This window comes from Antrostomus carolinensis, unplaced genomic scaffold (assembly GCF_000700745.2).
Source record: "Antrostomus carolinensis isolate BGI_N321 unplaced genomic scaffold, ASM70074v2 scaffold6739, whole genome shotgun sequence".
NCBI classification, from domain to species: Eukaryota; Metazoa; Chordata; class Aves; order Caprimulgiformes; family Caprimulgidae; genus Antrostomus; species Antrostomus carolinensis.
Window position 1 is genome coordinate 38,726 of NW_010337767.1, and position 12,537 is coordinate 51,262.

The 12,537-nt window shown below is 46.7% G+C and overlaps 1 protein-coding gene across 1 annotated transcript; it reads left to right on the forward strand.

Moving 5' to 3' along the window:
* Positions 1 to 1,308: 1,308 nt before the first annotated feature.
* LOC104530629 (ubiquitin-conjugating enzyme E2 R2) lies at positions 1,309 to 12,326 on the forward strand (the record flags this gene model as incomplete). Its single annotated transcript, XM_010175286.1, has 4 exons — positions 1,309 to 1,401; positions 5,538 to 5,635; positions 9,081 to 9,215; positions 12,010 to 12,326. Coding segments are annotated over 4 exons (546 nt in total), but the record flags the coding sequence as incomplete, so codon positions are not given.
* Positions 12,327 to 12,537: the final 211 nt, after the last annotated feature.

Below are 12,537 nucleotides of genomic sequence, written 5' to 3' on the forward strand. Positions count from 1 at the left end.
TAAAGTTGAACAGAAAACCATCTTTTCTTGACTACCCAGCACTCTGGCCCTGTAAAATTTGAGTTGCAAGGCAAAGGCGTGTGCTGATCTGTAAGTAAAACTGTAGCCAGGTACTTAAGGGCTCAGTGATCCAGTTTATTTGGTTGCCTGCTTCTGTTTCTGGAATAAAACTTCCCATAGTCTGTCCAGATGAACAAGGTCAGCACCCTGTGTCCGAGTGGCATGGTTAGATCCTTAAGTGGAAGGGGATGATCTGAGATTCTGCTCTCACCACATACATCTTGCTTTTGGGGTCTCTTGCATTCTCAGTTGCGTGTGAGCCTGGAAGTGGTGCAGGGGCCAGGAAATGCTTCTCTGGAGATGCCATGCTAGACTGGTGGTGGAACTTTCTTGGCTGGTTGAGCACTGCCAAGGGAAGGGTTTGTGCTCCACAGCGCAGCAAGCAGTCTGCAATCTGCCTTTCAGAGAGGAGTGTTTTGGCCACTCAATCAGTCCAGATTCAGCCCTCTTCACTGCTGCCTGGCTCTTCTGACTGCTGTGAATGGCAGGACAGCACAGAGAAGTTAGTATCCAGTGCTGGGATCTCTGTAGTCTTCCCACAACTGACTCAGCTCTGAGAGTCTTGCTTCACAGGTGGCTGCTGACCACAGAGGCACTGGAAGGTGATGTTTGCTGTCATTGCCCATCAGTATTTGGCTCATCAGGTTGGACTGATGTTATTAAACAGACACAAATGGTATTCAGAATTGGGAAATGCTTGTGGTGGCAAGAAATTTGGTATTGGGAACACAGGTAGATGGACCAGCTTAACATTCACATAAGAAAGGTAAAAAAACCTTTGTATCTCAGTAGAGCAAGTATCTTAACATTTTTTTTTTCCTGCACAGAAAGAGTAACTTAAAATATTTGCACTGGCAAATGTAAAAAGGTCTCCTCACCTTAGCAAACATTTTTAGTCTGCTTCTGAACCCAGAAAGACAGCACTAATATATTGAGTTCCAGCTTTTCAAATCTATTTTACCCTGTTTAACAACAGTTGTTGGATAGTGCTTCTTGAATTTGGATGTGGTAAATAACTTTTGGCTTGTTTCTGAGCATTACCAGCCCAGGTCAGTCCTTGTGTTTAAATTTTTCTTGTTTAGTTAGTGACTTGCTCATTAAGTTATACTGTGGGGCCACATGAGAACTGATATATAAAATGAACAACTTAATGCCCTTAATTGAAATTGTTTTTTCCAATTTTTCACTGTAATGGTTGCTTATGGGTCTCTCTTTTGTCCTGTTTCATAACTAAAATATTTTGCTTTTTTCCAGGCTCACATTAAATTTCCTATTGATTATCCATATTCACCACCTACCTTCAGATTCCTGACCAAAATGTGGCACCCCAACATTTATGAGGTAAGGTGTTTCTTAAATAACTTCTTCTCAGGCATGTGCGAGGGCATTCTACTTCCTTAAACTTCTGGAAGTAGTGAAGGTACTAAATATCCCTAGCCATAACCAAAGTGATTAGCTGTTGGTATTAAATGTCAACTTCATGGTTGAACAGTTGACTCTAAATGCTGTAGGAGATGCTGTTCTTGCAGGCAGGGATGGAGCTGTTCTCATAACTGCAAGTGCTGCGGACAGCCCCAGCTGAGGCGCCGTGCCATCAGCCTTGGCAATTTCAGGGGATCCTTAGATCGAGGCTGTTGTGTGGGGTCTTACTCTGCTGTGATAGTTAGGCAACTAGTCGTTGTTTGTACGCAGTTCCAGTACACTTTAGTTTGAGTTATCTCGTGTTCTGAGACAAGAAATAATGGAAAACAGTCTTTGGCAACAGTCAGCCTGCAAACGAAGGGATTTGGGCTTGGGGTACTCTGACTGCAGAAAGAACCAGAACTGGGCTGGAGTCCAGATTCAGGAGGAGTCATACACAGTCCAGGCACCCTGGGACCAGAGTGAGCAGATGCCTCAGCACTCAGTGTCTCCTGGCCAGTTTGAAGTGGCCCTTAGCTCAGTGTGAGTATGGGTCACATTCAGAAGGTAGTGCTGTGGGCTGTCAAGTCCATAATTAAATCATAGTACAGCTACATAGCACGTCCAGAGGGGGAATGATTTTATATAGAAGCAATTGATTCAAAATTACCAAATTTAACAAAGCCGTATGTAAAAGCTCAAGGCCTCTTCTGGCTCAAAACTTGACTTTTAGTAAAGGCCAGTCAAATCCTTGCTAAACTTTTTGGATATTCTGAATATCCTAGACAAGTGTCAGCCTGCTAGGAATGCTGGTTGAATAGTTTGAGGAGATAAAGGCCTTTCAAAATGTGTCTGTTGGTGCAGCTCTGTCACCTTATCACACCTATGAGAGGTTCTGCAGGCTTCCTTTGGACTCTCTTCAAAAGAGAAGTGTCACTTCTCTTCCTTGCTGTGAACAAACGATGGCTTCAGCTGATGCCTTGGGCTTGGAAGGCCCTTTTCTAACAAGCTGTTGCTGCTAAATGTCCAGCCTGGAATAAGCGTGCTTCAAATGTCATGGTGAAAACTGCACTGATTGTTTAGTAATAAGTGACCAAAAGCTTCTCTAAACTTCAGTGTGGAACAGGATAGTAATCAGCTTTAATTACTGGGCACTCAGGAGGATTGCCCTAAGCCCAGGGACATCCTGAGATCAGTCATCTGACAGTCCTCTGGCTTGAGTTTTGGACTCAGCACAGAATCTTGCATGTAGCCAAGGATGGTGTTTCTCTTTAAGGTGCTATTGCAGTTACATAGGAGTTTGGTCTATAAATAAAGAGAACTTTGAGACTGCATATTATTGCAGATCCATACTGTGAATGTTGATTCTGAATCCAAAAATGCTCATGCGGGAGGTGAGAAGGAAATGGTTACCAAAATGGTATGTACAAAATGAGTCTTGGAAAGGACCTCTCCCAGTCCTGGTGGGAAAGATGGAAAATTGGCTCTGGAAAAACTGAAGGTAGGAGGAGAAACTAACCCAAACTTGATGGGTGTATTTTGGGGTTACTCTTCAAATACTCCAACTCTCAGCTTTGTACTTTGTGTTCGTACCAGTATTTCTTGAAGCTAAGGGAGTACGAAGCAGCTTGCAGGCTGTTTTGGAAACAACATTTAAGCAATGAAGATGAGGCACTGGGATAACTCCAAATGAAACTGAGAATAAATCACCAAAGGGCTTAAGGTTTGAGGGTTTGTCAGGAGGAGTTAAAAAAAATAAATAAATCTTTTAGTTCAAGGAAGATGAAAGAATGTAGCAGTTTATAGAATGTGCCGGTGGGACCAGATGGAGAGGTTGGGGTTGGCATTCCAGCTCTGAGCAGTGAGACTTGAGTTACTTGGGTGTTTTGCTCATCTCCAGTTTACTTGGGTCATCTAGTTGAATTTTGGTAAAACTGCATTCACTTGTTCTTTATCTTTACGACATAACAGTTCTCAGTTCTAATAGAAGTATAGGCTGTTTCCCACTGGCAGATGAATACCCCATTCTCCTTGTTTATATCTTTCAAAAATGTATGTAGGGGAAGGCTGGCCCCATCCCCAAAACCTTGTGCTGACCTCATCAGGTCCCATGACACCTTTACCCTTCCAGACTCTAATGCAGTGCTGCCCTGCTTGAATTTACAAACATATAACATGGATTGTTGCAAGAGGGAAACTTCTCACATCCTTGTTTCCTTCTGTATTTTCATATTGCCAAATATCTGCTTGTCTACATACTGCTGACCTGATCGCTCAGAGAACTTCCTGCGAGTGCTGTGGTGCTTTCTCCTGGCCTCCAGCACTGTGTTCTCCCAGGGGATGGTTAAAGGAGAAAAATGGGTAAACTTATGGAAATTATTACTAAAACCAGAATAGGCTGTGAACATAATACAACATTAGTAAGATTAACTTCACTTTAAAATGATACTAAAAAATATTTGTAGATTTCACGAGGCTGTTGGAGTCCTAAAAAGGAAAATGCCTTGTTATGGCAAACTGTTCCAGCAATATAAGTGCCTGCTTGCTTATTCAGCAGCTCCAGGTGCTGTGTTGTTGTGTGTTGTTGTGTTCTTGACAAAAAACCTGCTTTAAAATGACAAGGGCTTGCTGGATTAGCATACCTGGCAGGGTTAGTGAGACACTGAAATCTGGATACTGATCACAAGCCTCCAGTGTTGAAGTAGCATCTCATTTGGCTATAAAACAATTGTCATTGTTCTCATCAAGGTGAGTTGAAATGTTTGGGAGGCTCTTCAGGTGAGCTGCTGCTATCTGTATCTGGGATCACTGGCTCAGGCTCAAAGGCACGGATGCTATCGCTGTGAGCAGCACTGCTTCGTGCTCCTGTGCATTGAGCAGCGTTGGAGAGTCCTCAGGATGTTGGCTGAGACCAGCCACATGGGGAACTGCCAACGTGCAGTCTCAAACAGAACCAGTCCACAGCTTCTCTCTTGTTCCTGTCATCAGCCTGTGCCTTGGGTCAGGGTGACAAGGGACAGTGTGAGATCTGCCTGCCAGCTGAGTCCGGGCCACCTGAAGGTGTGGGGCTGCCTCGAGGAACTTGTAAGTCATCCCAGAAGCTGTCTGCAAGAGGCAGCAAGACAGCAGAGCCTGGAGGGGCCAACAACTGCTGCCTGACCTCAGGCCCTGTCTGCACCTTCACCCCATCCTGCAGTAAGACACTGGGACCCCACGAGTCCCCAGAGTCAGCTTCAGTGGAGAATATCAGCCATGGTGAATACAGCTACAGCACTTCTACAGAGTAATTGTGTCAGAGTGCTGTGGCTGATGGAGAATTGGTTTTACAGGCTTCTTAAAAGTGTTCATAAATGGTAGGCATTATGGAGCTTTAAATCTATATTCAGGCTCTAACAGTGGTGAATAGAACACAGATTGAGGATTACGTGGCTGTATGGCTTCCATATGCTGCCAGAATATTCTTCCTCTTGCATGCTGGAAGGGATTTTCAGTGAAACCTTCCTGCTTTTTCACCTGATACTTCAAACAGCTGTGTCCTAAGGGAGCAGTGTAAGCCTGCCCTGCACCATCTGTTCAACTTCCTTCTGTCCCAGGAGAAGCATTGTTTTGATAACTTGAGCTAGTAGAGTGTGCTAAACCCTCAATTCAAAAATTCCTGTAGTTAACTTAGCTGCCACAGGGAACAAAAAAAAAAATTAACCCTACTTTGGGTCTCCTGTGACTAAAGGTTTTTATCACTGTGCCAGTACTTGTAATCTGGAAGCCAGTTTAGTTTTATGTGACTTTATTACTATTCTTGCTTGTTTTTCTACGTTCTTTAAACCTTTTGACTTGAGATTGTTTTGTGTGAATTTGCAGACTAACCCTGTTTAGCAAGGGAAACCTTTGACCATATAAATAGAGTAAAACCAGGAAGAACTGAGAACCATATCCAGTTCTTGCATATTTTAATTGTCTTTTGGGGAGTTCCTATCAACAAGGTTAAACTGTTCAGAACATAACCAGAATGGTGGAATTGAGTCATCAGATCTCTGCCTCAAGCCAGGCTATTCTCAACTGTGGCTTCTGTCTTGCAGAATGGAGATGTATGTATTTCAATTCTTCATCCACCTGTAGATGACCCACAAAGTGGAGAGCTGCCATCTGAGAGGTGGAACCCTACACAAAATGTCAGGTAACTGTGAATCTGATGCACAATTGTGACCTCAAAGGCCTGTTGTCTAAGGCTAAGGCCTGTGTTAGGAGAGGTTTGGAAGAAAATTTTAAGAGTTTGGGGGTTTTAGGGCTTGAATTGAGTGAGAACCAAACTTACCAAGCTGTCTGAAGATACTGGAGTACCATGTGTCCTGATACTGGGCTAACAATGTGGAGCTTTCTGTCCTATTCACAGGGTTTTATGCTCTTAAAGCAAATTATCTCAAGTGCTGTAGCCTTTCCCAGTCCGTGTTTTCCGACACTTTGGTTTTTCAAACTCCTCCAAGATACTACTAGTGGGGGAAAAAAGCATTTTTGAGTATTCGGGCCCAGTAGGAGTAACTTTGTGCATAATCCTGCTTACTGTTTGCCTTTCAGTATTTATCTGTCTCCTGTCCTGCAGTGTGATACCTTGAGCAGTTAGCCAGGTGGTTTTCTTCCTCCCAGAAAACAGGAGGATCATTAAGTACCAGAGGCCCAGAGGCATTCAAGGCTAACTTGTCCTTTTTTTATTTTTTTTGAAACACCAGTTGAATTTAATTCTCATTACAAGACACTGCCAATAAAGAACTGAATAGATGACAAGCCTCAACTCATAGTTAGGACGCAGCTTTGGGCATTAATTACTTATATCAAACACACATTGTGAGTATTTCATTATATACAACTCTGAAGATGAACATGAAACTTCTCATGGCGCTAGTTCTCTGATTTCTGCTCTTCCTTACCACAGTGTGTTTTTGTTGCTTACTCTCTTGCAACATGTTGGGCTTAAGGGTGACATTTGGGGATAAAACATTCCTCAGCTGTATCAGCAAATGGAAATAAAACTTGTCCTTAACTGCTACCCTGCCACCGGCATCACCCGATAGAAACGTGTCCTGCTGGTGTCCCATCTGGCTTTGCAAGGCTCTGGAGCATCAGACAGGAGACAGCAGGGCTGGAGGTGTGGGAGGGGAGCATGCTTGTCATGACCTGCATGTGTAACCTAGGGCTTCTCTTCAGCTGCTAAGTTTTGTAAATCCTGCTGAGTATCAACCATTCACTGCAGACTGTCCAGCTCTTAAGCAGTGATGGAGCTGATCTAACATGCTGGTTGGCAATGAAGAGAGCAGAGAGTCTCCCCTCTAATAGATATGCCTTGGTGTATTTAAGTAGCTTTGCAGTGACTTTGGAGTCTGGAGCGCCGCACTGTAAATCAGCTTCTCCTCACGTTGTTGATGGAAGTGTGGTAGGGCAGATGCTAAATCCAGCCATGAATTCCCGTCCTTGCTGTTCTCTAGACTTTGCTCACTCTACAGTAAAGCCACCGCAGTGATGCGTGATCTGACGTGCTGGCTTTATAGTGTATTTGCTGAGAATCAAAGGCTTCTAAATGAATTCTTGAGATGAAATAGAAGACAGTCTCTCTTCTGCCCATCATTCCCGTCTGACCAGACAGGGTTTTTTTTTCCAGAGCTGCTGTTCTCTTTTCTTACTGAATTATATCATTTGGAAAATAAACTGTACAAGACTCTCCTGATAGCTGTGCTGAACAGTCTGGCCAGACACAAGTATTTATGTTCAAAACCTTTCAAGAAACTCTGTATCCAAATGGCCAAGCATTTCCTGGAATTGTATCCCAGATATATGATCTAGTAGATGTGCTCAGCATGTGGTGCTCTGAATGTGCCTCTAAATCAATGCAAGTACAGCTGGGGCTGTAGTCTCCTTTAATCAAGTTCTGCAGAGCAGTTGCTATGTACTGCTTTATTTCAAGACTTATTCCTTGTCTCTTCTCCTTCTCTTCCATTTAAATGGAAAGCTATTGCCACCAGGACCACCTTGGACACGTGAAGCTATCGTGGTGGTAGCTACAGCCAGATGGCAGGATGGAACAAAATAAAACCAAAACTCATGGGTCTAGACAAAAGGCAGTTTAATAGAAGCAAAGCTGAAGCAAAAGAACAAAATATTTATTCTCTACTTCCCATCAGCAGGTGATGTTTGGCCACTTCCCAGGAAGCAGGGTTTCATATGCGTTGTGGTACCTGGAGGACAAATGGAAATAACAAATATCCCCCTGCCCTTCCCCTTCTTTCCCCCTTGCTTTTATTTCTGAGCAGATGTCATATGGTATTGAATATCCCTTTGGTCACTTGGGGTCAGCTGTCCTGGCTGTGTCACCTCCCAAGACCTTCCCCACCCACAGAGGGGAACGTTGGAGAGCCAGCCTTGATGCTGTGGGAGCCCTGCTCAGCAGTAACCAAAACACTGCTGTGTTATCAACACCTTTCTAGCTATCCATACAAACACAGCACTCTGGGGGCTGCTATGGGGAAAGTTAACTCCATCCCAGCCAGACCCAGCACACTGAGTTTTGTGCTGGTTGTGGCACTGTGTGAGGAGCAAAGGGCTGAACCTCTGAAGTGCGAAGGGTTGTAGGAAACAGAGGAGAAGAGTCTGGGTGAGGGAGGTGGTGTTTGCCCCTGGTGAAAGCCAGCAGAGAAGGGCAGCCAGCAGCTCTGTGCTGTCTCTCTGGCAGGGATTACTTGACTGGCTTGTGCTGCCTTTGCTGAGTACCAGCAGCTGAATCCTGCTGGGCCTTTGGCAGCTTGCTGGGTGTTGAAAAGCATCTGCACTGTCTTCCCCTTGCTGTGCTCAAGTGCTGCTACAACAGCCTCAGTGATGCACGAGCTGAGGAGAGGTGAGACCTGCACACAGCTTCAACCTCTCTAACAGCTGGTGGGGCAGGGGAAGCAGTGCAGTCTTATCTGATGGCCTTTGGTTGTAGTTCTTCTCCCAGCACAGGGTAGGCAGAGTCTGGCTTTCTGCCAGGAGGCTGGATGTCACCAGGAACAGGCTTACCAAGCAGGTTTCCTGCCCTGCACCATCCATGGGTGGTGTGGACAAGCTGAATTCTGGTTTGACCCTACCTTCGCCTGCTGCCCTGTCACAAGCATGTGCACAGACGTAATGGTCTGTAGTCAGATGAGATCCTTGAGGTTTGTATTGTGTCACCTTCCCTATGCCAATGGCCAGGGTCTGAAGTTCCATAAATATCTGCTCTGACTTCCAACATTAGGTTTAGATGAGATATTAGGAAGAAGTTCTTCACTGTGAGGGTGGTCAGACACTGGCACAGGTTGCCCAGAGAAGCTGTGGCTGCTCCTCCCTGGAAGTGTTCAAGGCCAGGCTGGATGAGGCTCTGAGCAACCTGGTCTAGTGGAAGGTGTCCCTGCTGATGGCAGGGGGGTTGGAACTAGATGATCTTTAAGGTCCCTTCCAGTCCTAACCATTCTATGATTCTATGATTATCCTTAGTTATCTTTAGCTTAAGTTTTGACTGAAAACAAGTTTCTGATGCATCACCTAAAGAAGTCATCAGCACCCATAATCTGTGACTGCGTTAGCTCTGACTCTGCTGTTGTGGTTACCTTTTTCAGGACTATCTTACTGAGTGTAATCTCTTTGCTTAATGAGCCCAACACATTCTCTCCTGCCAACGTGGATGCATCAGTCATGTTCAGGAAATGGAGGGACAGTAAAGGAAAAGACAAGGAGTACGCTGAAATCATAAGGTAAGCTGTGCCATATGTGATGCTGTGCTACCAGCCTTCTGCTTTGGATCCTCTAAAACAGATGCTCACAGAATTTGCAGAAACCAGCTTCTCACTGTAGTTTCTTCTTTGGAAATGAATTTTGCCATCTTATTCCAAGTCCATGCTTCTGGTCCCTCTAGGATTTTCAGCACACAGAAGCAGTACAAATTTCTGCAGCAGGAGGACTGGGCTGATCTCTCTTTAAATTGTTCTTTCTTCAGACTAATCTGGCATGATGCTCTGCAAAACCTATTGGCTGCTAGTAAATCCCAGTTGAAGTCCCCACTTGCCTTTGAGCACTGCCTGCATTGGTGGGGATGTGATTCAAACTGACTGCATCCTACTAATTCTGTGCTTAATGCACTCATGAATCATAATCTTGTCCCTCCAGTTCAGAGGAATATCAGTGGGATTTGGCAAGCGCTGGCAAAGCTGGGTTTGATTAGCTGGAAGCACCATTCAGTCTTGACTGTCCTTTGCTGAGAAGGTCATGGTTCATCAGGTGCTGTAGGGAGATGATGTAAACTTGAGCCAGGGTTGCTGCAGAGCAGTGGACAGGCCACCCATACTGCAGTGGGACCACTGTCACACTTGCCAGGGGCAAGACCACATCTGCGTTGACTCCACTAGCTGGGCATGCAGGATGTGATGACACCAAGCTGAGTGGAGCAGTTGATAGAATAGATGGAAGGAATGTCATCCAGAGGGACCTGGACAGGCTTGAAAAGTGGTCCCATGAGAATTTGAGGTTCAACAAGACCAAGGGCAAGGTTGTGCACTTGGGTGAGGGCAATCCCAGGTATGTGTGCAGGCTGGGAGAAGAACTCATGGAGAGCAGCCCTGCTGAGAAGGACTTGGGGGTGCTGGGGGACGAGAAGCTTGACAGGAGCCAGTGTGTGACTGCAGCCCAGAAGGACAACTGTGTCCTGGGCTGCATCAAAGGAGGGGTGGGCAGCAGGACAAGGGAGGGGATTGTCTCCTTCTGCTCTGCCCTTGTGAGGCCCCATCTGGAGTATTGGGTCCTCCCTCTGGAGTATTGTGTCCAGGCCTGGAGCCCCCAACACAAGAAAGATGTGGAGCTGTTGGAGCGGGGCCAGAGGAGAGCCAGGAGGATGATCAGAGGGCTGGAACACCTCTCTTGTGAAGAAAGGTTGAGGAAGCTGAGCTTGTTTAGCTTGGAGAAGAGAAGGCTCTGGGGAGACCTCATTGCAGCCTCCCAGTACTTGAAGGGAGCTTCTAAACAGGAGGGAGAGTGACTTTTTACATGGGCAGATAGTGATAGGACAAAGGGAAATGGTTTAAAACCAAGAGAGGGGAGATTAGGAGGGAATTTTTCACCCAGAGGGTGATTGCCCAGAGAAGTTGTGGATCCCTGGAGGCATTCAAGGCCAGGTTGGATGGGGCCCTGGACAGCCTGATCTAGTGGTTGGCAACCCTGTCCACAGCAGGGGGGTTGGAACTGGATGATCTTTAAGGTCCCTCCCAACTCAAGCCATTCTATGGCATACCCCTGGTTGGAGCTGCGCTGGGCAGTCAGTCTGTGTGAAGAGCCTCTCTGGGAGGTTGTCTCAGTCCCCTCCAGATCCCCTGGCTGCAGCAGAGCTGGATGTGCTCCCTGCACGGGGTATGGCAGACTGACAAGCACGCGGGTGGGGTGAAGGGACAGGCTGCCATCTGCTCGTGTCCCTGAGAGGCAGCACGGGCCAGCGAGAGTTGACAGCCCAAGTGCTGCTGGGCAGCAGCACCCAGAGCCTGTCCTGGGGTGATGGGAAACACTCCTGGCAGCGTTGGGGTTACAGCTGTGTCTTGGGGTGCAGCCACCTGCTCTGGCTGCTCTTACCCTCAGAGCTGCCAAACGCTTGTGGGAGTTGCAGTTTTGAGCACACTGGGGTAGAGTCACAGAATCACTGAATTGCCCAGATTGGAAAAGACCTTTAATATCATCGAGTCCAGTCCTGAAAATGACAAGACCTTGACTAAACCCTGTCCCTCAGCTCTATGTCTACACAACTCTTCAATCCCTCCAGGGATGGGGACTCCACCACTGCCCTGGGCAACCCCTGCCAATGCCTGAGAACCCTTTCAGGAAAGAAATTCTTCCTGAGGTCCAAATTAAACTGCCCTTGGCACAACTTGAGGCCATTTCCTCTTGTCCTGTCACCTGTTCCTTGGTTGAACAGACCCACCCCCACCTCTCTCCACCCTCCTCTCAGGCAGTTGTAGAGAGCCATGAGGTCTCCCCTCAGCCTCCTTTTCTCCAGGCTCAACAACCCCAGTTCCCTCAGCCATGAACTCATCACACTTGTGCTCCAGACCCTTCCCCAGCTCCGTTGCCCTTCTCTGGACACGCTCCAGCACCTCCATGTCCTTCTTGGAGTGAGGGGCCCAACACTGAACACAGGACTCAATAGTCATAGTGGTAGAGTCAGTAAGTCATGGTAGGAAATCCCTGAACATCCCTTCTGTAGCAGAGGTGATGAAGTCTGCTCTGACCTCTGGCAGGTCTCTAACGCAGCACCCTGTGGAATAACCGATTACATGAGTTGCCGAGAGCGTGTGTGCTGCAAACGCCCTTGCACTGCTCCCAGGCCCGGGGTGGTGGGAACTGAATCTGTTTCTCCTGCTGGCTGTGGTGCTTCAGACAGACATCAGCTCTCCTGACTCTGAGCTTCCAGGAGGGCTGGGGCTGGGGCTGGGGCTGGCTGGGAGCTGGGGAGTTGAGCCACGCTGCTGCCAACACGCTGCTGATGTTGCTGTGTCCTCCTCCCTGCAGGAAACAGGTTTTGGCTACCAAAGCCGAGGCAGAGAAGGATGGTGTGAAGGTCCCCACTACGCTGGCAGAGTACTGCATCAAAACTAAAGTGCCTTCCAATGACAACAGTTCAGATTTGCTTTATGACGACTTGTACGACGACGACATTGATGACGAAGACGAGGAGGAGGAGGATGCCGACTGTTACGATGACGATGATTCTGGCAACGAGGAGTCGTGACCTGCTCCCTCTATGCCCCTGTACTGCCCTGCCGACTCAGGCCAGAAGGGAGCAGCGGTAACCTAGCAGCAGTTCAGCAAAAAAAAGTGGGGGGGGGGATCAAAAAAAAAAAAACCACAAAACAAACTTTGTCTCCTGCTGTCTCCTGTTGTATGGATCTGTTTGCTCCTTTTTTATGGACCTCTTAGAGACCCTCCACAGAATGTCTGAATTCTTGCGTTCTTAACCCTTTCATCACTGTATTATGTTTTGGTTTTTGTTTTTTGGGTTTGTTTTTTTTTTGTTTTTTTTTTTTTTTTGAAAAAGAA